Below are 27,446 nucleotides of genomic sequence, written 5' to 3'. Positions count from 1 at the left end.
GATCGTGTTTCCTGGTAGGGGCCAGTTGATTGTCGTGTTTGATCAATTCCTGTGGTATTTTTCGCTTCTTCTGAAAGACAAGATCTTCTAACACAGTGAAGAGCACTTAAAGAGAACTATGCTAACTGTGTTCAGTTTTGTAACTCTTGCTAGTATGTTGTGGTAATAAATAGCCATTTTTCTGTAAGTGAATGGAAGATTATAGTTATAACCACTGAAAGAAGCTATTCCTCTTCTTTCCTGCTTTCTTGTGCATTCATTAAATGTATTTATTTATTTCACAATACCAGTGTGTGGAACTAACATATCTTTTTATGAAAAGATATATACATTTACTTCATGGGTTTAATATTGAGCATTTATTCAGACCATTTCTTTGAAAGATTTTGAAACACCCTACAATGAATTATTTTATGTACTTGTGGTGTTGGAGCTGGTTTATAACAATATGACTGCCCTGAGGAGAACTAGAGAAAGCAAAACCTAAACCCTGCGTTTAACTCAGATAACACTGCAAAGCACCACTGTCCAAAAAAATTATTTAGATCTCAGCAAGTTATAGAATTAAAACAAAAGCATAACATTTTAAAATACTATTGCTTACCATATGATCAGGTTCTGAAATTATTTCACATATACAAAGACTCATTTTCATATGTCAATTGAAATATAGTCATGAAACTCCAGGAGGTCAAGTTTAAAAATGTTACAATACCTGGGACAAGTTGCAGCACATTTCTGGTTTAATGCAGGGACACTGTCACTCAGGTTACATAGCCAAGCAGTTCTGCACCTTAAGTCCATATTTTTCCTAGTTCCAGTGGATGGGAAGAGTGATAATGTGTACAGAAATAGCTTGACTGAGATTTCATCAGTGGTAGAACCAGGGCTCACTGCCACTTGTGCCTAACACTCATGATGGCTGCTAAACATCAATAGATGTTTTCCATAGATGAAGAGAATTTTACCAGAAATGGTTGATTTAACTGCATCTGGAAATTCATGGAAAATCTCCTATTTTGACAAAAATTTTCCTTGAGAAATATTTTAAGCAGGATGTGAAATTCTAGTTGGAATAACAGAGAGAAAGAAAGGGAGGAAGCAATTAGCCCTGCAGGAGTCCCTGGCCCAGAACAGCTGGCTGAGATGTGGAGAAGCCATTTGAATACAAGTCATTCACTTATTGACTAATTGCAAGCTGGCTTTCCCAGTTTTTTCTGTTGAAGCAGATCCACATTGTGTAATTAAAATGGGGGGAGTGAACAAGAGAAAATCTGATGCCATCATATGATATTTAAATGCTTCTCTTTGATGTGGGAAACTCAGGTTCAAAACCTTGCCTTAATAAATATTTAAAGATTTATGCAAAACAAAGAAGCTTCAACAGAGAAGAACAAGAGAGAAGCACAGAGCAGAAGCCTGGAATAGTTTCTATAACAGTGGATAAAGCCCATGCCTAAAAAGTGGGGAAAATGATGGAGCAAGAAGTCAAAATGAAAAAGGCCCTTACCCACAGGACAGAAACACTATCTTCTATTCCTTCCCTCCATCCCTAAAAGAAATATTAACAGTCTTGGGTTTATCCTGATACAGGAGGAGAGAGTCTTCTGAAATCCTGAAAAACCTCCAGGGAGAGAAAAACATTAGAAAATAATTTCTTATTTCCTAGGACAGGTGTAGCAGGCAGAATCTTAGGATGCAGGATATCCAGGCTGTTGTCTAAGGACAGGAATTAGAATTATATAGCATGAGAAGCCAAGAAGTCTTAATAAAAATGAATCCCTTTAAGAGGAGCAACAGGTCCTGCTTGGAACCCTCATTAACATATCTGGAAAAAGCACCTAGCCAGCCTGATCATTGGTACTTTGTTTTAACAGTTAAGTGAAACATATCCACAGAAGTTAACTCCTGGCCCAAAATTATTCTAGGAGTTCCAGACATTATTCTAGGAGTTCCAGACATTGTTCCTAAGTCCAGTATGTGCTTAGGTACATACAGCTAATTTTCAGAATATGAGACATTTTGTACATCTATTTCCCAACTAAATGCAGCAGTATAATGATGAGAATTTAATGATGTGTAACAAGTTGACATATTTCTTCAAATGTCAGCGAGTGCAAGTTCACACTTGCACAGTGCAATACTAAAATGAAATTATGACTTCAAAAATGAGCAAATCCACTTTCAAGTCCAAGATCTGTTTTCAATAATTTGAGTCTCCATTAAGGACCATGCCAACTCTTTAGACACTATTGGAATTAAGCCTAACACTACTCTGTGAGCAGTCAGAAAGCAAAGTGTGTGACAAATATTGAAGAAAATTCTATCCTAAATAATGTTAGATTTCCTGGAATACAGATTTCTCTGAGCCTTGAATACTCTCAGGCATATTCATATGAAAGGTTATTTACCAATTGGTCTCTGTATTTCCTGAGAGATTCTACCCTCAATTTCATCTTTCCACTTGTGAATCCCCACCGACTTCTCACCCTCAGCAGCAGTATCTTGACTGTTAACTGACTGCTAAGCAAAACTACTTTTTCTGCATCCAGAGGAGGTCTACCAGGGACAGTTTGTGTGGCTTTGGAATAACTGATCAAAACTGGTAGGTGGGGGTTAGTTTACAGGGAGATTGACAGCTATTACTGGCTTAAAAACTCTTCCCCACAGTACTGCAGAAAGACAATGTAGTGAATTGCTGACATGCTGGTGCACACCTAGTGGAAGTGAATGCTTTTGTGGGCTGTACACATTGCATGCTGATCTCCTTGCCAGCAAGAGGTACTTCTTTGAGTGTTCAGCAGAAGTCTTCTGGGAATTAGTGTCTTTGTATACAGCAGAGTCATCAAAAATTGGAAATATTTCTGTGTATGCATGTGAAAGGCAAAGAAAAGTCTTTTCTGAGTGCAGAGCTTCCATGGTTAGAGCACTATGCTTAGTGATTTCAATGTAGCCATGGGTATAATGTATTTTTCACATACTTTATAGCACAAAATAAGGTAAGTGGTGTTATGAGTTCCTTCTCTTTCCAAGTAGCTTTGTGAAGCCAATCTCTGGCTTCCTTCTAGATCCACCAGAAGCTTCTTGTTATCTGTTCATAGGAGAGAGTCAACTTCTAGGAGGATGAGAGTTGTGTACCAGATGGGTCCCTGGTACACTGTTACTCCTTTTGTAATACATGAGTATAGAATTTATGCAATTTCATCAGGAGAATGTAAGCAACCTTTTTCATTCCAGTAGCATTCTTGAAAATATCACAGGTTGATTTTTTCATCGTTATATCTGCTCTTCATTTCATCCAATGCATAGCAGAATTAACTGCAGTGTGGCATCTGCTTTACTCCTGAGCAGCTGCTTTAGAGTTCTCACCCTACTATGCTTGCAGTTTGCATTTTTTTCCTCAGGTGTTCCTTCTGAGGGCCCTATCCAAAGGCCATTGAAGGTCAATGGGACAGTCTCAGCTTGTGTAAATTATACAGCTCTATTTACTTCAGCTAATTTTGAGAGTGTGCATCAGATGATACCTCCTAATCTTTACCTTAGAGAGAATTGTTTTTCCTGTATGTATATAGGACTTGTATTAGGCTGCATACTTCATATTCACGGAGTATGTCACTAATTAGGTTAGAGTAGTCTGTTCTGTCTACCTGTCTCAGAAATAATGTTATTTCATTTCATAATGACATAATGGTGCCACCTGCAGTCCACAGCCGTATACAAGTGGTTTGAGATAATGTGGCTCACAATAATAAAGCACTGAAAAACACAGAAATGGGAAGGATAACAGTCACCAGTTATTTGTAGAAGGCACTGCATTTTAAGAAGACATGCTTTATTTCAGCTACCATAATAAGACCTTAAACTTGTCACTATTTTCTTTGGAAATGTGGTCTCTGCACCAGGAATAGTTGCACTGGTGACTTGTCAGAGGCATCCAATAAAGGTCAGTTCACTATTCTCTGTAGCTTTTTATGATACCAAGTGCTCTGGAACCTGCTAAGACGCTTCATTGCAAATGTGAGTCCCTGTGCACATATCACCAATAAAGAAAGCTTGTACCCTCTAAACTGAGTTTGAATCTGAGATATTTTTTTATTAGCAGTGTAAAATCAGAATGATTAACTGATTAATATAGTTCTCTTGTGTCTTTCTGATCTATTTGGTTTTCTCTTCTCCTGTTTTATAGGGAAACCTATTTCCTAGTACAGAAGAATGCCCAACTACCAAGTATTCTGCTATGAATTCTTTATTATTATTACTTTTAATATGTGGATTTTGACATGGTTTTCAGAGGTTTTTCTTCTACCTCCTTTTAACAGTTGTTAAAAATAGAGTGCATTTGTGCTTTACTTAAATAAATGAAAAAAAGAAGTGACAACCTGTACAGAGACAATGGGCAAACATACCACACTGTTTGGGAAAAGAGACATGGTGAAATAGAGAAGATATTAGAAAATCCTTTTATTTCCCGTTGCAGTTATTTCATAGGATGAACTAAGGTATTTATGACTTGCATCTTTTTTTCAATTACTTTGCCTTGTGAATAATCTTCAGAGATTATCTGCAGAGCAGATGGAATAATCACTTCTTTCTGCCTGAATATTCTGCTCTGTGTAGGGTCTCTCTTTCACTGATATGTGATCGTTGTTTAATAGGGTATTGATACAGGCACATGTTTAATTCTACTTCCTTTAATAGTAGTGAGATAAATTACCCACATTAGTAGGAAATAGGATTTATAATTACGTTGAAGTAAATGTTTGATTCCCCTTCTTCTTCCATTGCTAATTATTTTAATGACAGCTTCGTAATTCACCTAGCAGAGTAATGAGAGGATGTCTGCACCTACATGATTTTCCCAAATGCAAAGGAAATTGCACATTAATCTGACATAATGTTAACATTAATGAATGAATTGCCAGCTCAGTTTTAACCAGATCTCTTTTTATTCACCTTCTGTTATTTTTGGTATAATTTTGTAAATTATGCAATCCTGATTGCATATTCAGAGAAGATCCTTACATAGCTGAGCACTGCTACTTCCTACCACTTATTTGGAGTACAAACACAGAGATCAGCTATTGAAAGTCTGGGTTTAGAGTGCCAGCTCCACTCTTTATGGAAGTTCTTGTTTTTCCAAAATGCTGCATTTCTTGGCATTCTGAAAATACAGGAGCCCCCTGCTAAACCCAGGAAACAGGCATTGCTGCTTTTTTCCAAAACTGTTTGCTAGGTTTATATGCTATAAAGTAGTTGAGTATGGTAACCCTACTATTTTTTTGTGTTCTTCAGTCTGGGGTGTGTTAGTGGGTAGTTGTAACTTGAAGCAATCATACTGAAATGTATGGGGTTTATCTTTACAGAAATTTCTCATGGAATCAGACATTTTCTTTCATTTATTCTCATTGCTTCTGGACACCCCGAGAACAGATTTTAAATGCAGAGGAGGAAACTTAATATGGGTGGATATGTACAAATGTTTTCATTTTATCCTTCTATGCTGTCATGCCATGGAAGTATATGCTTTTTAAGTTGCTCTTCAATACTTAGTCATTTTCAATAACAAAAAGGAGCTGGATTTTCTTCAGCTGCTGAGAGATGATGGTGGAACGAGAAGCAGTGATGATGTTAGGTGCTTTCAACACAGTAATTGCAAATTCTTGCACGTGAGCAAGGCTTCACGCACTGCTGCTGGGCAGCCGATTCCGGAATTGACTCTGGCACCTCCTCACTAGCTGGCATAAATGCTCGGCAACACCTCGGGACAGGAAGCAGCAAATAACTCTGTGCCAGCCTGAACTGCAGGGGTTGTTGAGACGGCAGAAATTTTAATTGCTTGTGCTGGAATCAGGCCAGGAAACAGGGTCAGCTCTCTTGTCCTTTGAAAAAAAGTATTCTGGCATATCACAGATGCAGCAGCAGCAGCACTTGGAGTTGCAGCAGAAAATTTTTGCAGCAAACTTCAAACCCTTCATGTACGTAGAGGGTTTTCCCTGAACTGAAGAGCCCACCCTCTAACCCTGTTACCAAAGGATTCACCCAAATAAAGTCAGTGTCTGTCTTCACTAATATCTTTTGCCAAAATCCTGTCTATTTGGGCTAGGATGAAGGTATATCTCTGCTACCTCATTCAAATGCCACTGATGATAGCCATGTGTCACTTTCTTTGTTTGCTTATTTTGAAGAAATAAAGTTGGTTGGATATATGTTTATTTTCAAAACTGCCAAATATCTGTTAGAAATCTGATAATTCAATGGAAAAAGAGAAATCCCCAAAATAAACCTGATATTAAACACCATCACTTCTTATTGTCACTGGAAAACATGCCAAGAAACAGAATTTGAATGAGTATTTCCTTCCTGAAAATCTTAATGTTGGACTTCTCATCACTGATTCTGGGCATTTTGGGCTCTTCAGTTTGCTGTGTTGTGATTATATCAGAAATTTGTTGAGGTTTTTTAGTACCAAACTTCAAATCTTCACTTAAGTCACAACATATTACTCTTGAGTGACAAACAGGATAAGCACAGAAACTCTTCAAAATAAAGATATAATTTCACAAAATTGTTGTCTGTTTTTAGACAGTTCAGAAGAGGAAGGGAGACAAAATCAATCAAATTAAACACTGTTTGCACATGCTTTGCTTTGTATATTTGGCAAAAGAAAATCACAATAGTGATTTAAGGCAACTACCTTCTGGAGCACTCTGTGTGCAGCAGACTATTTGTGTCTTAGTAATACTGTTACACTCACAGAAAGCTGTCAGATTCCTTCTTTTAGTTCCAATGTATGTAGCTGAATTTCCTTATGAGTCAGTGTTTAAACAACATCATGTTTCCTTGATAAAAATCAGAGAAAGACTTATACAAGGCAAGATTAAAATACTATTTTAATTGTTGATTTGGAATACATATATATATTCCATAATGTGTATTATAGAATATATATGCTTTATGTATATATACATTTATATGTATAAATATATGTATAACATTATATATATTCTAAATATGTATACCATATTTGATAAATTAATTATATATTCTTTCATTAATGTAGAATTATATGTTACATAATAATATATATGTATATTTCACAGTGCCTCATCTTCTTCGTAGGGGAAGAATCTGGCCTCCCTAGATGCTACAGCAAAGCATTCAATTAGCTCATTAGGCTTAAGCTTTCATCTGATTTCTAGATCATTTCATCCATGTGGAAACCTCAGTGGTTCTATTTTCCACAGCAAATTTTCTGCCACTGTTTTTCTCCCTTCCTTCCATGCCTCTATCCTTATAAAATATTCTTACAGAAGAGACTGCTGTATTCATACATGGCCACACCCTCAGGTTTGCCAATCATGTAGGGTAACCAGGATGCTGAGCACTTGGGGTTTTCAGCCTGTTTCTTCCTGAGGTGTTGGAAACAAATCTGATAGGCAAACGCAAGAGCTCCCTGCTCCTGTGCCAGCTTTCCCAGGATGCTCACACTCATGTTCCCACCCCACCATAAACTTGTTTGTTTATACCAAGTGTCATGTTCATTGTTACAGAAAGAGATAAACCTGAAAAGTATACAGCAGCTACTAAGAACTCATAATTATGGAGAACACTTATTAAACACTTGAATGGATGCAAGGGGAATACAAACAGGAAAGGAAGTCTGCATCGATTTAAATAGGTATTCTAATGTACTCTGTTAAAGTGATATTTTCTACTCAGTACAAGAACAAAAATTAGAAACCAGGTTATTAAATGAGTGCAAAAATCACACAAAAAAGTGAGCAGTTACCTAAAAATTATTATATTTGTCAAGTGTTGCCATTTCATAGTTTTGGCAGGTTCACAAGCTTCCAAGAAACAGAAAAATATCTGCTCTTTAGCTGATACATGATGTTTTTTGGAAGATCCAGACACCATGTCATGATCTTAATTTAACTCTTTACTGGAAATCTTTAAAAATACATTGCCTTGCATGCTTGCGGCATTGCAGGGATTTAGATTCTTCATGGAGATGCTTTCAGTGTCCATACAGGAGATGAATTCGACACTGAACACAGCATAGGAAATAAAATTCCGGACAGAAAACTGAAACAGTGCTGAAAAAGTCTGGTGGTTTTGTTTCTAATTGTGTGTTCTGTGCATTAATTGTGAGGTGTTATATGGAGGGCTCACCTTGAAGCATCAGTGCATCTGTGTGAAAGCACTAACTGAAGCTCAGAACATGAGAAAAACAAAAAGTAAATAAACCAAACAAATGAAAAAGCCACCCCAGAAATGAGGCCCTTTACACTTAGAGATGACTGCTAAAATAAGTGCAAAGTATTCATTAGTAATTTCACAAGGATTTAAAAAATCAAATGTGTGACTATGAGATAAGGAACTGTGTTCTTTATTCTCAGACCTTTACCCTTAAATGAAGCTTAGATTTAACTTTTAACATTGACCCCTCAGGTTTCTTTAGCCATTTCTGTTATAATGGCCTGTGCTCTGTCTCTACCTATGTCTCTTGATTTTCCATAGGAAACATGGTTTAGAATATTATTTTAATAAACATTTAGAATTGCTTCATGTTTCTCAATAGATTTCTTGTCCACTTTCTACTAAAAACTTGCTATGTTTGAAATCTCTACTAGTCTTCATTTTAGAACTTACTCATAGTTGGGAAGACCTACCTCCACTGTGTTATCATCCACTGAACAGTGTGGCTAGCTCAGGGCCATTAAACCTGTTTGCCAGGTCAATCTTTGGGAATGATATCCAAGAGATGTGTCATTAACTGCCCCACTGACTGACAACAGAACAAACAGTGTAATCAGTTACTTTCTGTAAACACTCATCATTATTACAATTGGTGTTTGGGGACAGGTTGATGCTGCTCTGGTGTGGAAGAGCATTTTGTACTCTTTCTGCCAAGTATCATCATCTTCCTTTCCTGCTTGACATACAAGGCAGTGGCTGATTTTTATCTGCTGCTTTTCAGAGGGCAAGATGAACCTAATGAGCTTTTTTTAGGAACTGAAAGTAGATAGTGGGAACTGGACAGAATTTTGTTCTGTCTGAGAGCTTTTAGATATGCAGACATGAATTATGGTGAATTTCACTGCTGTGCTTTCAGCTTCTCCAAAAGGTAACACAGAGAGGCCTGCCAATGAGTAATGCCCCTTTTTTGCTATGTAGGGAATTGTTAGTACTTCGACGAGCAGAAATCTCTGATACATCTAATGGGAGGAGGCACTGCTGGGTCAGTACACTAGTTTATCATCTCTCACAAAAGTTTAGAAATATTATTTTGCATAAGGATAGAACAGATTGCAAACTAAAAGAAGGGATATTCATGGAGAAAACTATAGGAGGTATATTGATAATCTCACAACAGGAGCCTCAGGAGAGTATTTGTAGAAGTTTTTGCTCTTGCTACATTTGCGATTTGTTTATCATAATTGAAAAAAATGTTGCACATTATGTTGTGGACTACAAGGCCAAAGACAGTCTCAAAAACTTAAATCTGGTTGATTGACATGGAAAGTCACCATTTTATACTTACTTTAAAAATGCTTCAGCCTGCTCTCTTAGTTGTTGGACAACTAAGTCTTCATGACCAGAAGCAGGATACTAAAAAACTTGCCCAATTTCTGTGTTACATATTAATTTGCTGGGGGTGGTTTTGGATGGACATACCCAAAAAACTGTTATTAACATGGAATTCTTTAATATAAAGAAAATGTAATACAACTACTGTATTACATCTCTACTGTATAGAGATCTGTATGTTAGGTCTCATCTGCAGAAATGGAAATGTACATGCATTTGTGTCCATGCTGAACCTGTTTATTTTCTGTATGATTGCTTGTACATATACTGAGGATGTTGTTGCATAAACCAGCTGTGACTTAAGTAGAAGCTTATTTATGTTTTCACCATGAAAAACCTAGAGAGTCATTGAAAATCCAGTTACAAGTTCTCCCTCACATAATTTAACTTATTGTAGCATATTTCTCTGTTTCAGAGAAATATCTGTGGGCTTCATTAGTCACTGAAAGATCTGTGTTTGAGGCTCCTAGGCACCCTTTAATACAAATAAGGGTAATCAACAAGCTGAGGTTTTAAGTAATTGGTTTTGAAATGACCCTGAAGATTCTTCCATGCTGTGAGCTGTCAAGCAAGGGCAACGTCCAGCTGTGAGGATTCCCGTCATTGCTGAGCCATTGCTGAAGTACTTAAACCTCTAGTGCTGGTGTGGAGAGACTGGTTCAGTGAAAGTGGCTGTGTACATGGTCTCTGTTTTTACTTTTCAAGAACTGAAGTAGACTCAGGCAGGTGTCATATCACAGCTGTCAACAAAAATGACTCACTCACTTTGATTTTGAGTCAGAGTAGCTGCCTTGTTTTGTAGAAAAATAAGAATTCTCCTTCCCTTCACTCTTCTCTCCAGGCAAATAATTTTAAAATCAAATTTCCCATGTGTTTATATACACAGGCAGATTATTTTCTTTGTGTTTTGGGTCTGTCTAGGCTGCTATAATAACTGCAGCATGTCAAAGGCAATGCAGAATCTCTTACCATTAACCAAAAAGAAGCTATCAATTAGTTTGTGTCTCAAGTGTCCTTCAACAGGCAAAGGACCTGAGTCCAGTAGAACGCTATAAATACTATAAACACTATAAACTTTTACCACCATCTATGCACAGGAGGCACAAAGGTATTAATGAAATCTTGGCACTTGTTGAAGATGATATGAAAAGTCTCATTGCCTGCAATGGAGCCAGTATTTCACCTAATGTTTAAGGAGCAAACTCAGCTGTGCTGGTGGAGTGAACTGGTGTGAGTCCATTCTGGTTCAGAAGAATAGAAGATGTGATTTTCAAAAAAAAAAGTGGTTCTGTAGTCAAGAAGATGACTTTGAAAGTTGCTTCTACTTCAGCTTAACAGAAACGGCACATATTTTAACAGCATAATGTGTTAACTCTTTTTCCTCCATTAGTTCAGGGAGTTTTGAGTACTTTAGTTTGAAGAATTGAGCTAATCTCTCTGAGAAGAAAAAATTAAAATATTTCATCTACAGTGCTCTGAAGCAGGCTTTACTTCAGCCAGTGAGAGAAACATTGGTTCATTTCAGCTGCTTCGCTCTATTCTCACTGGAGGCCAACTTCAGAGGAAATTGGAAATGAGACTTTAAAAGTTTATTTTCACTTTCTGGAGAAGCACAACTGCTGAAAAGATCAAACTGTGATGACCAACTTGGATGAAAAAAAGAGTGGAGTGTTTCATATACATCAGAAAAAAACAAATTTCTGTATTGTGATGTTTATAATATAGAATTTGGCTTTGCAACATCACAGCTAGACAAACAGGATAACTTGAAGTGTTTTCTTTTATGCTGAAGGTTTTACGTAGTTTTTCTGATACCCAAGTGGTGAGAATGGGTAAGTAGTGGATAAAGGTCTCCCTACAAAAAAGACACTTTTTGAAATATTCCAAGTCAGGCATGCATAATGTAGGGAGGTACAGTAGGATATTTGCTTCATTATCAAGTAGTAATAACCCTGATGAGAGACAGACTGTTCCAGAAAGATAATTTTGATAATCAAGTAAATTTTTTTTCGGAGATTTTTTTTCACCGTCTCTGTCTGGTGGGGGATTTGAAGGGAGGAGGGGGGTGTGGGGTGGTGGCTTGGGTGTTTTTTGCAGGGGTTTTGTGTGTGTGTTGGGGTTTTTGCTTGCTTGGTTAAGGTTGTTTTTTTTAAGTTCTCACTGATACTAGAGGATGAACCAAAGAAGCATTTGCTTGTAGCCTTTTGCCACCAGATACCTCCTGCGGTTCGGAGGGCTACAAGAAGTAGAGCAGGTCACTGATGTTGTCTTAAGACCTCGTTTCTTTGAAACACAGTGTCATATAAACTCAACCTATAAAAATTACTGTGGTGTTATTTTAGTTTCGAGTTAATTGGTAAAAATTTTATGAGTGACTGGGCTGCAATTTTTTCCATTCAAATCCAATAGTGAGCATTCTCCTTCTTGCCCAGCCACAACATATCTTGTTTCACAGAAATGCAAGGAAGAGCCATCCAAGACAGTTTCTGTTCAGAATTTTAGCCACTTTGTTGTGTACTGTTACCCTAACATCTCTCTAGGCACATCAGGCAATTAATGAACAAAGAGAGTTCTTTTTCTTGAAAGGTATCCCTTCCACCCCTTATTGAGTGTCAGGGGACACATACTGAAGTAAAAACACAGAGAAAAGTCTCCTTTTTGATGCAACAATTGAACTAGATTCTCACCTGGATCAGAGCCAGATCAGGGTAGGGAGCCTCCTATTCAAGAGACTTGACTGTGACTGCTTGAGTCTGCTCTCATTCTGTCTGTCTGGCACTTCTGCTGGCATGGAGCAGCTGGAGAATGGGCCACGGATTTGGTTTTCCCTCCCACTCAAGCCAGTATCTTTTGGTCACAAGTTATTCAAGTGTTTAAGTTAAGTAAGCTCTTAGGTTGTCAGGAGGGCTGTCTAACACTCTTCCTCTCCAACTAAGTAACAAGGTAGTACCAGCACGAGCCACACTAACATTTTGTAATTGGATTTTGAACATACACACACAGAGCTGGAGAAACTCAGGCAGACAAAGACCAGGAATTTTCAGGTTTTTTACTGGATTTGTGCATGCTATAATCTGCAGTATCTGGCTAGCTGAATAGAATAGCCAGACATTGAATAGATTATTTTCAAGAAGTACATTTCCATGGTCTGGCTGTCAGCTGCCTCCTGATAGGATTTAGTCAGGAAACTCACTGCCAGTCTTTTAGAAACTAACCTTCAGAGCATGTTTTGGGCTTGTTCATAAATTGCACTGTTAAGTTCCACATTTCTCCATTACCCATACCCAAAGGTGCTGTATATAGTAGTACTCTCATTGTGAAAATCTAATGGGGACAAATCACTTTAAGCATTTCTCAGAAGCTGTATAGGGAAAATAGCCTCAGTATCTGCAGACACACAAACACATGCTTACTGTAGCCAGTCTTTTCTCTTACTTAGTTCTTGTAGTTAAAGCCAGCTAGAATGATGACTATGGGAAGAATTATTTTATGACAAATGTACTGGAATTTTGTTGGCTCTAATATTAAGACTTGGGAAAAGTCTCAATAAAATCAGAAATCATGCAAGTGGGTTCTTGTTCATGCAGAGGTAGCAAGATTAATCTAGCTGTCATCTTCTGGGAAGTGTCTTCTGGAAAATCAGCCAGAGAAGCCTGAGCTGTTTGTAGCTCCAGTGCCAATGCAATCTTTCTTGAATGGCCTTTGTAGTGAGAGTATTGGCAAAATCTAATCTTGGTGAAATTTTTGAAATTAAACCAGGGAAAATTTCCATCAGAATTCACCTGAGATATCTTTTTCTTTTTAAAATGGACCTTTCTCCAGTGAAAGGTTCAATTTCAGCCTGGAAAGAAATTTTTCATTTTGCACTATTTACAAGAAAAGTTGAAGGAATGAAGATGTGGATACCCAGAAGTGATCCTTTGATGTCGTTTTAACTGAGTCTACTGGTTAGCACTAGTAAGGATAGCATAGTGCTCCCTCTCCCTGCACTCAGTGGGTATTTTGAGGAGGGAGATAGGATCATGCAGGGTGATGGAATAGCACTGACCGGAAAGATGTTCTTCATCATTCTGGTCAGTGCTATTCCATCACCATGCAGCATTACCAGAGGTTTTTATTCCCTGTATTTGAGCTTGTAAGCTGTAGGTAGGAGACTGAATTATTTCACCAGTTATCTGAACACTGATTTACCAGCATTCAAATTTAGTGTATGGAAAGCTTCCTTAAATTAATAAGACTTTTAATTGAGTGTGGGCATACTGTTAACCATCTACTTAAGCGACCTCTAGGAGTAGAGACCCAAAGAACACATTAAAGTTTGCCTAAAGATAAAATATGATTTACATTGTGGAGGATTTGATTTTAAGAGAGACCAAAAAGCCCTTTAAAGTATTTCACAGGGAAATAATGCTTTGGTTATCATCTGTGGTCTTTACGTGATTATGGATTATGGATTATTTGCAAAGATCCTGCCCTGCTTATTTGATCTGTCTGGGTGGGTTTTTATCAAAATGTCTGGACCACATTATTTCTGTATTTCAGAAGTGCTTTTCACATACATTTGAAATGCAGGATCATTACTGTGTACAACATGTTTTTCAGACAGTAACAATTCATTTCTATGGCCAAATGTGAGACTTGGGGAAAAAAAAAAAGAAGTCATAATGGATGTACGTGCAGGAATCCCCTTTCTCCCTTAGCTGTAATTGAACAAATGGCAATGAGATAATACTGTGATTGTTTGCCTTTTCCATTAAGCCAATATGAAGATTAAAGTACCATCTGGCTTTCTGAAAATTAAAGTTAGAAAACTTCCAGCTTGAAAGAAAAAGCAGTTAGATCCCTGTTGAGTGGACATTTTATATGTAATCTAACTTTGCTTGTCTCCACTCAAAGTTCTAACCACAAATAAGCACTCAGAGCTTTTCCATATTTGTAAGAGTCGGCACCCTAATAGAAATCTTTCAAAGTACCTTTTCCTGGAGGACTCTGATAACCTTGGGTCTGTTCTTGTATTTATGCTCCAATTGAGTTTAAAGACTGAACCTGAAAAGGAAATCTGGTTGGAGAATTTCATAATAAGGGTTCTTTTTTTTTCTCTTTTCTTTGTGAAATAGTAACTTTTTCAAAAACATTGTTTTCAAAGTTCTCAGCATTAATAAAACTACACTTCTTGCACATTCATAGCAATTTTCTATGGCATTTTGACAAATCTTTTTATTTAGTATTACTTCTAAGATCTTAAATAGCTTTTGCAACTATTACAGAAAAAAAAAATTTTAAGTCATGCTTCACCTGTGAAATCCATTTTATTGAATATTTATAAAGTACTCTCAATAAAAAATAAGCTTTTTATATTATCAAGAAATTTCACAGAAAAAATAAAATTAAATTTTCAAGCTCTATGAAAAGTTGGGTCAAACCAATCAGTGGTCAGGTTTAGATACTGGCACCTGGAGTGACCACTGAAAGTATGGACACGCCTCTGAGAACACAGGGGCTTAAAAGCAAGGACTCCCAAGAGAACTCTCTTTTTTTAGTTCCGGTCATCAGAGAGTGCAGACCTCCCCTGCCCAGCCATGGGCTGGGTGGGGGAGGGGAAGCCACGCGCCCTTGTCCAGGTAGGCCGAGGGGCTGAAGGTCTGGAACCGAGCCAGCTCCTGTGGACAGAAGGGTGGAGAGAAGTCAGAGATGCCTTTGCCCCCCCCCGCCCCTCCCCCCAGGAGGGAAAGAGACAGAGAGCCTGGTGGCACCTGGAAATTTGCCGGCAGAGGAGAAGGAGAAGGGGAGGGGATGTCCAGCGTGGGAGGCGGAACACCAGGCCGTCCAAGGAGTCTGAACATTTAACCCTTTCCAAGAAATGAGGGCTTTTTAAAAGTATTACTCCTCCTTGATTTGTAGTAGAAAAGAGATAGTCCGGGACCTGAGATGTTAAAAAAAGAAATATTTAAGTAGAAAGAGATGATGAAGTAGCTTTTGACTAGACTTTTCTTGTTAGCCATGGACTAAACTAAAATCTCCTGCAATAAAGACTGCATTTTAGGGGGATGCAGTAGTGACCCAGGGAGACCTGTTTCAGCTTCGAGCAGCACAGGAGTGGCAAGAACCAAAGAAAGCTGAAGAAGGAATAGTAATACCCTCTGTCTTCGAGAAGAAGATGAGTCCTGTTTTTAGACCCCTCGGCCCCAGGGGAAAATGGGGGGGACTGTAGTCCCAGAATGAGAAACTGAACTGTTGTATCTTTAAGTCCGTAACAAAGCATCCTTAAAGGAGCCCTATGAGCAGTCTGTCCATGCACAGTAGTGAGAGCACTGTGACATAGAATAAAGAGTGTCACACTGACAGATGTTTTTTTCCGGGCGGTTGCCATGTGTGACAAGGAAACACAGGGTGGCAGCTGTGTTTCCTAGGGGGTCTGTGGTGCAAGAGAGACTTCTCTCTCTCCCTTAATAGTTTAAGTATAGATTACCTGAAAAGTGGTAATTTAATCAAGAATCCCAGGTAATGTTTCATGAATGGGTGTTTTTAGAAATTAAGAAGAAGAGGGGTATTTTAAAAAGTCTTCATCCTAGATTTAGTTTATGTGTTTTCTGTATTAGTAGTAGTTTAATAAAGTTTTTTTTCTTTGTTATTAAGCTTAGGCCTACTCTGCTCTGTTCCTAATAACATCTCACAGCATTTATTTAAAGAAAGTACATTTTCATAGAGACGCTAGCATTGTGCCAGTGTCCAACCATGACAACTGGTTTCAGGAATTTTTTTCGTTAATTAAATTAGTTTTTCTTGGATTTTTTTTCTTGTTACCAGCTCATCTAAAAATTTCTGTTGATAAGAAACAGAGAGTAATTTTTAGGGAAGATTTAATCCAAAAGAATACTCCAGGACTGTTAGTATTGAAAATACTGTGTCTAGTTTTTTTTCCAGGCACTATTACCACTGTCAGAATCAGAAACCCATTTTCATTTGATTGTTCTTTTATGAAATTTAGCCTATAAACAAGCACATAAAAAAAAGAAAAAAAAAAAAAAAAAAAAAAAAGGAAAGGCAGGTAAAATAGGAAGTGATAGGATGGTCCAAATCTCAAGCTTTCTAGAGTCTTCCCCTCTTCCCTGCACCCTCAAAAGGGAATGTCCACCTACCAGCTTTGACTGGATTTTTCGGGCTGGTTAGAAAGCATAACTGGTGGACAGCGAAGTCTGTTTTAATAAAGTGCTTCTTTGGAATTATTTAAAACTCAAAATCTAGTGGCCATCCAATGATTTCAGTTTGAATGAACTCACTGCACCTTTGGACCAAGCAAACTTCAATTGGCTTTAGGAGTCTTTGAGGAGCAAACCTTGCTCCTCCTCTTGTGTTGTCTGTCCACCAGTTCTGGGTCAAAAGTACTGAGCCTCACTGAGACAAAGAAGGCGGAGAAAACCCACTGTTGTTACCCTCAGAACCACCTGATAGTGATATAACAGTGCGCTCCTCATGTGACAGGGCAGATGGCTTTGACACATTTCTGCTTTTAAAAAAACTCTAAAAGGTAATTTTTAGCAGGACATTTTCAGTAAAGGCCTCTTGATTCAGTCAATGTATGTGACCTTTATCTAGAAAGAACATAAGGCTGAATTTGGGATTTTGTTCTTTACAGCTGGGGGTCCCTTTGTTGTCCTTGGAGCAGTTTTAAAACTACAATTTAGCAAAGCGTGTTGTTATTGCTATGAGCTTCTTTCTTGGCTAGCTGAGTTGTATTTAGCAAAATCCGTAAAATAAAATTCTCAAAGCTAAACTCATTGAGATATTCATCTTTATGCATGAATTTAGGCAAGGCTACCAGTGAGGTTTGGTTTGTGTAGTCACTGTTGAGCAACACTGGGAAACAGCCAAGATATGGGCAGCAAACACTAATGTCTATAATCTCAAAGCCATTTCAAAAAATGATGTCTGTAACTATTGTCTCACCTTCACTGACTGTAAAAATGAGAAAAGTAATGTTTGCCCGAGGCAAACAGGGTTTTGAATATTAATTTGTATTTGTAAAGTACATCAACAAGGTAAGTTGGGACACCATTTAACCATGAATATGCAAATACACATAATCCTGTATTTTCACACCTAGCAAAATGATGCAGACAAGAAATCCTTTCCTTCTGAAATACATGCTTCATTAGGCAAACTCCATAACACAGAACTATCAGCAGCAAGCTGTGCTGAGATTCCACTTGCCATTTCATTTTGATCAGAACAAGAATAGGGTTTTAATAAGTCCTGTGATTTTGTTTTAGATAAAACACTCCACCCAGTGTACATCATCATTTCTCCTGAAGTGTTTTTCCATAAAATCTCTTTTCTGTCTGAAGAAAAATGTGCTGGTTTGTTCTTTTCCCCTTTGTCTCCCTAGTGTATAGTTTGGGACTGGGATTCCAATGGAAAGCATGACTTCATTGGAGAATTTAGTTCGACTTTCAAGGAAATGAGAGGAGCTATGGAAGGAAGACAGGTAAGTGGAAAACCTGAGCAATCTCAATATGTAATCTTTGTAGAGCAGTGTTCCCCAGACAATCCTGTCATAAAGCAGGTGGCGTTGCCTCATCATTTCCCAGAACTTAGTTGTATTGATCTCTCCCACAGGTTTTACTGTTACCTGGACACAGTAATCTGAAAATGTAAAAGATCATTTGTTCCTGTACGTTCATGCCTGAAATACTTAAGGTTTTTTCCTAGTTCCCATTCCACAGGCATTTCTTTCTGCTAAGATTTATTTCCTTTGAGTCCAAGCACATGGTTTCCTTGAGGTGCTGTGCTGCAAAGCAGATCCCCATTCTGGCTACTCAAAGCATTTCCCTGCTCACCTAAAGGCCTTTATTGGGTGAGGGTCATTCTCGTCTTTCTCCATTTCTTATGTGCTGCATTCATTGCTGCCAGCTTTAACTAGAACCCATCATGACGAACCTGATTGGTTTTCTAAGTATTTCATGATTTACAGCCCTCAGGGAAAATGAAATTGTTAGCTTATCAATAATTTCACTTCTTTATGTCATCCTGATCTTTTCAAATTGCAGTTGATAGTAATTACTTAATACTATAAGTGATTTGGCATATCTAATTCCAGAAATTGTCATTTTCTATTATTACTTACTTCTAAATGTGTTAGTTTTGATAAATTCTCTGAGGGGGAGTTAAAAACGTTGATCCTGCAGATAATTTGTATTCATTGTTCCACTGCTGTTGCAATCTGAACCCCAAACACAAATGCCTAATAAGCTTTATCTGGGCTTTATATATATAATGTGTTAGTAAAAATCTAACACAGAATCAGAAGGTGTTTGATAAATGGTAAGCAGTCTCTATGTCATAGGTCAAGAAACATTTATGGCTTTTCTAGATATTTTCTGTTGAAGTTCTTAGAATACACTAAAGTTTGGCAATACTGCTCACATGTGTAAAATACTGCTGATAAGTATCAGTCATATATTAGTTCATTATAAATAACTCCTGAACACAACCTGAGTGTAAGTGAAACCCTGTTTTCTCTCTCAAATCAAGTCAGAGAATCAAAACTTTGGAAATAAGGAGGTAAACAAATCCCAGAATGAGTAACAAGGCCAGTGATGTGACAACACTCCAAATTTGTATACAAATACCTGTGTCTCAGGAAGGGACTGCGTGAGAGTGGTAAAGGGTGTGTATTTTCAATGTAAATGTCTTAAAACCACATCATGGTCCTTCCCAGGAGACAGCTTGTTGGCCAAAACAAGAGCCGTGTAGTCCAAATGCCAGGAATGGCTCTGCAGGATAAAAGATGTATTCTTTTTTATGATGTAGAAATAGTATGCTTTTTTTCATCCTCAGCTAGCAAAAAGAATGATTACCCTTTCAGAGGCAGGAGAAGTTAATGCAGCCATTTGTCAGTTCTTGTTCTAGGTTGTCACTGCAGTATCATCAGAGTGCTGTCCCAAAATGTTTTAATTTTGCCCTATGTTTTAGTGCCTGAATCTTACTCTTGCTATGGGCCTACCATTTGCCATTCTGCAGGTTGTCTTTCACCTTAACCTTTTACCTGCAATCTTCCTCCACCCTAGGAATTGTGCCTTTTTTTCTTCCTTGTCCTCCTCATTCTGTTGTGGCTGTGAAGTTATTCTGTGGGCTTGCATCTGCAAAACCCTGTTGTTGGTATAACTAATTGTCATGGGACACAGTTACCACCAAGGTGGGAATCAGTTTCCTTTCTCCTCTTTTCTAATCCTTGTTTTGTAGCCTATTCTAGAAGAAAACAAGATTGAGTGAATAAGATAATAAGTGTTAGTCATTTAAGTGGCTGATAAATAGTGGTCCAAAAATATAAATGCACAGGCTAGATGGCTTTTGCCCCTGATGAAATCAGGGTTTGGTGAGCACTAATAGCACAACAGACAAGAACAAGCAGTAGGAGTTTGAGCAGGTCCTGGAGATGATGTACTTAAGTACTTATGGTGGAGATGATGTACTTATGATGTACTTATGTACTCACAGCACTGTGATCACAGGTTGTACAGGAGAGGTCAGTTGTGTGGGAAGCCACGTACGTCACTTGGCTGGAGCCAGAGTGCAATTTCCCTTTCACTCTCTCCCTCCCTCCCTCATCATATCTCATTTTTCTCTATTCTGTAGAAAGAACTATTGCTGCTAAAGGCAATATTGCATTATCTGTGGACCCCATAAAAACATCTTAGTGCATAGTTTATGTCAACATCCTTTGTGCAACATTAAGTAATGTGATTAGCAGTTGTCAGTTCTTTTCCTTAGTTTTAGCCTCCCTAAAGAAAAAGCACAGTGGTGTGCTTACTTTCAATAAAGAGGCTACAGTGCACCTTGAGAAAATAATAGAGAAGGAAGGTGTTTTGCCTTCAAGTAGATGTGTTGCTAGCTATTTCTGATAAGGAAGGCCCTATCAGAGAAATGTAATTATATGTGGGTGGGGAGATGAGTAGATTAAACTTTGTTCCTAGAAGAGACCCTTTCATAGCCTCAGACCAGAAAATATTGTTTTCCATGTAGTACTCCTTTCAGTCAGAGGAATAAAACTATATCCTCCAGCCCCTGGTGTTAACATTCTTTCACATTACATCACAACAGTAAGTGTCGAGTGTCAAAGATGAGGGCCAAAGCCTGGAACTTCATCTCAGTTTCTGTAGAAGCCAGAATAAAGAGTAGGGCTCAGGTCTGGCATCCCTATTTGAGTTGCTAAGGAGATGCAGTGAAGCTTCTTGTTCTGGTTATATTTTCTTTTGTGCAGTAGACTTTACAGCCAGCTACAGTACATTGCTATAGTCTGTCAAAAGATAATCAAGTGATTGTAGGCCAGGGTTTTTCACTTTTCCAGGAAACTGCAGAGAACTGGAAAGAACATTCATCACTGATAGGGGATCCGGGAACTCTGATTAAGTTTAAGGTGCAAATCTGTGTGGTTTTAAAGGAGACTACACCAGTGGCACAGATCTCCATCTCTGCCCATCAGCAATGTCTGTATTGGCTGGAATCAGCAGCACAAGTTGTCACAGATGCATTAAGCAGTGAGAGTGGGAGTACCACAGTTCATGCTGGTGAGCAGGATGGACTGTGTGGTATCTGTGAGCTGCTAGTGCTTCTCACCATTTCACCAGCTCACTTCATCTCTGGAGGGGCTGACAATGATGTTGAAGTTGCCTTTTAATTGTACATCATTCATCCTTCAGAAAGCACAGAGCATTCTGACCCAATCTTCAACCTCCCCCTCTAAAAGTAAAGATATTTTTTTCTTGTAGCCAATCTATCAACTTCTGCAGAACTGCTTGAGATGGACAAAATGCATATGTGTCAACTGCTTATTTACAGGAGCCAGTGGCGCTTCTAAGACTGTTCCATCCCTAGGCTGTGTACTGATTATCCCCAGTTTTGAATGACAGCCTCAGATGAGCTTACTGGCTTGCCTTGGCTGTGAGATTTCTCAGAAATGTGTGTCTGAGACCAGGCATCATTTAGATAAATGTTGTGAATCTAGCACTGGTGTCTTCTGAGTCATTGAACCAGTACTCTGTGAAGAGAAAATTTCTTACCTGAATGAGATCACTTGTTTTGATCAGAAGTGGCATAAGTTGTTTATGAATTTCTTTTCTAAATGCGGTATGTCTTGGGTGAGATTTACAAATTTTGAATTATGACTCCTTCAGAGTTTTAGGTGTTCTCCATGGCCAAGAGGACTGAATTCTGAGAAAACTTGCTGGCCTTCTGTTTTAAGAAGACTTTCTGATCATGAACAACCTCAGGATAATAACTTTACATGTTTCTGTTCCATAAAAATTACATTATGGTTATAGACTGTTATGTTCTGTCATCTAGCCTGCTTTCATACTGACCACCAATAAGAAATGGCACAAAGACATCCTCTTGTTCAAGTGCACATCTTAAGCAGCCCTTGTATGAACTATGGTTTAATGGTGAAATTGGTGGTGTTGGCTTAACAGTTGGACTCAATGATCTTAGAAGTCTTTTCCAACGTGCAATTCTGTGGTTTCATGATCTTCTATTAACACTTTCCACCATTCCAAACTTTATTATTTACTCTTTCACCATAATCTTGACACAAAAAAAAAAAAAAAACCACAGTAAGAATAACTCTATCCTTATCTTTTAAAGTGAAATACTAATAAATACTCTGAGTTTATTGTGTCTTAGGATTTCTTCCAAGAATACATATATGTTTTTAATATGTGTGTACAGTGGCAGTTTCTCAGGTGTTCTAATATTAATCTATCAAGCATATTTAAACAGGACAAGAAGAAGCTTGAGATTACATAAATGGAAATGCTATTAAAGCTTATCATAGTTGAAAGGAGAAATCCTCTACTGATGAGAACAAAAATCACTTTTTTGGGTTTTTTAATCAAGGCAATAAAGCCAGAGGGAAAAAAGTCAGAGAAATCACCTGGATCCCCATGCAGCACAGGAGTTACGTAAGGGAAAAATCTGTTCCTGTATTACATAAAAAATGGACACGTGTGTATTTGCACACACACAAAAAGAGAGAGGAGAAAGAAACCCTGTTGTACTTCTAATCTCCACTGACATTTCCACAAGTTCAAGGTATTATTAGGGAGGGCTTTTCCATCTAGTAGCTCTTCAGATGACTCTGCACCATGAGACTTTTAAGCTCTTGGTAATGGACCAAGGTGTTATTGATACCTGTGGACAATTCCAGTTTTATCAGGAAACAGCCCAGTTCACCCAGGACTGTCTGCAACATCATCAGCTGCCGCTGGCCACAGACAGGGCAGCAGAGGGTGCAGCCACACCAGGCACCTGCCAGATCCCTGTGAGGAGGCAACCATTGGTACAGCCTCAGGAGAGCAGGGGAGCCTGGAGGCTTAGCAGGGGAAACAAGAAATGCTTTAATTTCCACTTCATTCTCTGGGGGCAAGTTTCCAGAGGAAACCTCTGATAGTGATTAAAGGCAGCTCTTCTCTCTTGGTGGATGTATTTCTGGGACAGAAAGAGAAAAAAAAAATCATAAAATTATCCTGTCCTCTTGCCTAGAGGGATGGCAGGAATAAAGCAGCCCTTCGTGTGGGAGGATACTCAGTTCACATAAAAGAGGTTTGTTTATCTTGAGGCATCAGAAAGAGACAGTGCAGGATATAATGCTGCCTGCTATCGACTGGGGGTTTTGCCCCATCCATTAGACTGCAGTGCCTCCTTTGTCATTCATAAACTGTGCAACTCATTGCAGCAGCTGAACAGGAAGGAAGAAGAGAGAAGTGCAGGGGAGGCAAGAGAACATGTTTGTTACTGCCAGCACAAGCTATGCCACAAACATACAACAAGCAATTCAAGCTCTCTAGTCCTTTCCTCACAGGCCTACCCAATGTCCTGGTGCGCTAGCACTGTCCCAGAGAAAGCATCTGCTATCTGCTATTTGTCTTGCCTTGGGGTACGTGAAACTCTCCTGACACCTTCTGTCCTTTCTCTGAATAGCTTTTGCCACATACTGTCCAAATTTTGCTTCTACAATGGTTGCCTTCATTTAGTCACCTCCACTTCCCTTTGCTGGTGTTTGGCAGAAGTGGTTGCATTGTTTGCTTTTCTTTCTCTTCTGAAGGTTTTGTAAGAAAAGGAGTAAAGGTGTTTGGAAAGACAGTATCCTTCAGTGCAGAGTAACATCTCCCATAGAGGGATCTGTGTCTACTCATCACAGGCACAAGAGGATTGGGACCTTCCAAGTGTCAGCATTAGTTCACTGATTCTCATTGAAGAATAGCTGAATGGAGTTTGCTCAGAAATTCTCCACACAGTGGTTTAAATTTAGGCATATAAAAGAAACACCAGCACAGTATAGTCTTGGGAGTCCATTGCCAACATTTTCAACATTACTTAAATTAACAGTAGATAGTTTAAAACCAGGTTGCTTTCTGTTTCAAATTCTCTGTGTTGTTCGATAGGAAAAGAGCTTGCACAGCCCAGAGCTGTCAGGCATTTGGAGGAAATGCTAAGTGACTTTCAGAATGACGAATCCAAACTTCACAATGTTTACCATTAGTGTCAGATTGCAGACTATTGCATTAGTTTCCTCTCAACTGAAAAGTTAATTTAAGAGCAAAAATGGATCAATAAAAACAATGTCAGATACCAAATCAATACTGGGAATGTAGGAACAGACTGGAAATTGAGGTTGGCCTCAACAGTGCAAGCAAAATATTGGAGAATTGTTTCTTGTTATTACTTACCTGCTTAGAGCTGTATTCTGAACTCTGTTCTCATTATAAAAGTTGGATAAACAATAAGGCCTGTATAGGGAATTTCCCTCAAATGATGCTTGTTACATCTTTAGCTTCAACTGTGGGAATTGCCAAGGATCCAGAACTGGATCTTGGTGGGTAAGTGAGGACTTAGCTTTGTGTAAAACAGTCTTACTGGCTTTTTTAACCCTATGAACTGGGAAATGTCTTCTCTCTCCTCTCTTATTCCCTATCTTTTGTTATATTATCATCAATTTGCACTTTAATAAGTGCAAAATTGTTCTTTTCCTTTTGTTTTCCTACTTTCTGTAAATTTTCTAGTCTGTTCCATCCTTTGCTGTTTTATCCACATAAGCCAATAATGTTAGTGACTTGCACATAGAGTATTTTGATGAGCTTTAGGTAGTTACTGAGAATTGTTATCCATACATCTCAAAATGCTTTGCAAAGTAGATGAACATTCATAATTGCATTTTACACTTAGCAAAGGGAACCTGAAATATTCTTTTCTCTCTTCAAGTTATGTTCTATGCCACTTTGGTCCTTATTTACTATGAACTTCTTCCATAAAAATACCACGGAATTTTCTTTTTTCAGGCTTAAATAATCCTTTTCCTAAGAAGAGAAATTATGTGCATAGTATATGGCTTCATATAGGTCAGGCCTTGTTTAAATATCCACATTGAAAAAATATTCATGTTGGAGGATGCTAAAATTAAGGATGTTCGCCTTGGATGTTCAGGGGAAAGCTACTGCACCTCTCCAGTGTACTTCAGTGTCAAAGGGAGGAATGCAAATCCTGTCTCCTATTTTTTCTTTCTATTTGATATATTGCAGTTTATGTATGAAATACAGACAGCATGATTTCTCTGTAGAAATGCTTTAAGTGTGGAGACAACTGTGTTTTAAACCATTTTGTCTGACAGCAACCTATCAAGATTGGGCAGTGCTTTTGCCTTGCTTTCAGACCCAAATATGAGCTTATTGCACTCCAGTGTTATGTTACAGAGCACTCTCTTTGCTGGGAGACAAGGGATTTTATTTCTTGAGCCTGACTGCTTCTCTTGAGTAGAGAAAAAAATGTTTATGGAGGATTTCCCCTGAACATGAGGGCCTGTATCTGCCTGTCTTCTCAGTTGGAAAATTTGTTTCACAAGACAAATAACTGAGCTGTAGGCTAGCTGGGAGAGCAAGCAGATGTTCTTCCTGCAGTTGGAACAGTTCTTTTGTCTTTTCCTATTCTTCACTCTGTCACCTGTCTCCATTTCACAGTGATGAATATACCCCTCCTCCCCTGTGCAGAAATGGTCTCATATTTCTCCAAAGCCATATGTTTTGCCTTCCCTTTTTTTTGATGTTTGACAAAATCTCTACATCTGAATACTTCAGAGACATCCAAGTAATTGCTGTTAGACAGTGGTTTGAAGCTCGATGAAATTTCTGGGGCTGAGCACAAAGTAAAAATAGTTTTTTGGTGCTCTAACACTTTGCTAAGACATATCACATATGTACCTCACTGAATTATAACACTCAAAGTATTATACCTCAAAGTATTATAACACTTAGGCAGGTTTTCATTGTAGGCAAAACACTGTAACACTTAAGACATGTTTAATTTCAAAATGTCATCATAGAGATTTTTAGACAGTAGATCATTCTGGTTCCTTTTGGAATTGTATTTCTTTCTGTTATCAAGCGTCACATGTTTTGAACCCACGCGTGAAAACAGCTCCCTGGAGGGAAATAGTCATGCTATTAAACATATTAGCAGCATATTACAGATAAAAATCTGTATACACAAATGCCAATAGACAATTGCATGTACACATGTATATTTTACTCCCACAGTAAAAGGCATGAATAATACTGTAAACATTAGAGGTGAGGGTCTGAAAGTTTGGCCTTATCTGTCTGCCTAAAACTAGAGGAAGGCAGAACATTTCAAGTGGAAATTATTAAGAACCTGGGAGATATGATAAGAACAAGGAGATGTATTTCAGTAACAAGGTAGGACTGTTGTGCTGTAAAATCGACTATTTGTAAATAAAACTATAAAATAAAATTCAAAAAGGGATCTTAATATATTCTTAGGGATAAATTTCAAATGTATCATTAGTTAGCTGCATCTTTGTGAACATTTTACTGATTTTCTTAACTTTATATTTTGCTATCAGACTTAAAGGGAAAGGGAGATGATTGCTGACCAGAATTTTTCTAATCATGAGTTTAATACAAAACTCAGCATTACTGTGACAACAGTTTTGTAGTTAATACAATGCATCAGGTTACTCTCTCCAGTATTTTCATTTGTATTAAGTTCCTTCTTTTTTTGTCCTCTTAAATGATCTCAAAAGATCCTCAATCTTGCTTATGTAACACCTCAAACTACACTACTGGAAGATGACAACAAATGAATCTGGATGTCTCCCTCAGTGCCACATCCACATGTATATGTTCAAAGACTGATGTTTGCCCTGGTCCTTTTTCTATTAACTATTCTCTGCATAGTTAACAGTTTTCATTTTTTTTCCTCTCTGTGCACCATTATCTGTAATGATTTAGTCAACTGTGGAAATTGGGCAGTGCAGTTTTTGATAATTATGCAATCTGTACATAAAATTTTCCTGCAGAGAATGACTGCTATTTTTTTCACAGGTACAATGGGAATGCATTAACCCCAAGTACAAAGCAAAGAAGAAGAACTACAAGAACTCAGGCATTGTCATCCTTAACCAATGCAAGGTAAATATATGTTTTGCTCTTTGACAATTTCTTCACTATGCTCTCAGTGATATATTTTAATGGTACTTGGAACAAAGTGGAACTGCCTGTAGAATAGCAAAGGAAATTATTCCCTACAAAAAGTAAAGACAAAGACTTGAATCTCAAAAACAAGTTGACCGTCCTCAACTCTTGTTTCATTTCTCTTGCCCTATTCCTGCTCTTGAACAATGGAAAAGACAATACTAAATTCTAACACCTAAATACTCTCCAAATTTGTGTGTATCCCTTCCATTATATCTACAATATTGCTCTTGTTTCTCTTAAACAGCAAAATTTCCTCTGACTTCCCACTGAGATGTTGGTTCTACTTTTTTATTTTCCTTTCTGTAGGTTTAG

At 38.0% G+C, this 27,446-nt stretch overlaps 1 protein-coding gene across 4 annotated transcripts in view; it reads left to right on the top strand.

Moving 5' to 3' along the window:
* Positions 1 to 27,446, top strand: part of CPNE4 (copine 4) — a 225,821-nt gene that overhangs the window by 153,501 nt on the left and 44,874 nt on the right. For 3 of the 4 annotated variants that reach the window (XM_053992552.1, XM_053992548.1, XM_053992561.1), the window contains 2 exons: positions 17,978 to 18,076; positions 26,982 to 27,068. In XM_053992552.1, the coding sequence (XP_053848527.1) occupies positions 17,978 to 18,076; positions 26,982 to 27,068 (186 nt within the window). The remainder of the gene's footprint in view (positions 1 to 17,977; positions 18,077 to 26,981; positions 27,069 to 27,446) is intronic. The other variant, XM_053992568.1, reaches the window with a different exon arrangement.

This window comes from Vidua macroura, chromosome 1, assembly GCF_024509145.1.
Source record: "Vidua macroura isolate BioBank_ID:100142 chromosome 1, ASM2450914v1, whole genome shotgun sequence".
NCBI lineage: Eukaryota > Metazoa > Chordata > Aves > Passeriformes > Viduidae > Vidua > Vidua macroura.
This window is presented reverse-complemented; position numbering and strand designations above follow the sequence as displayed.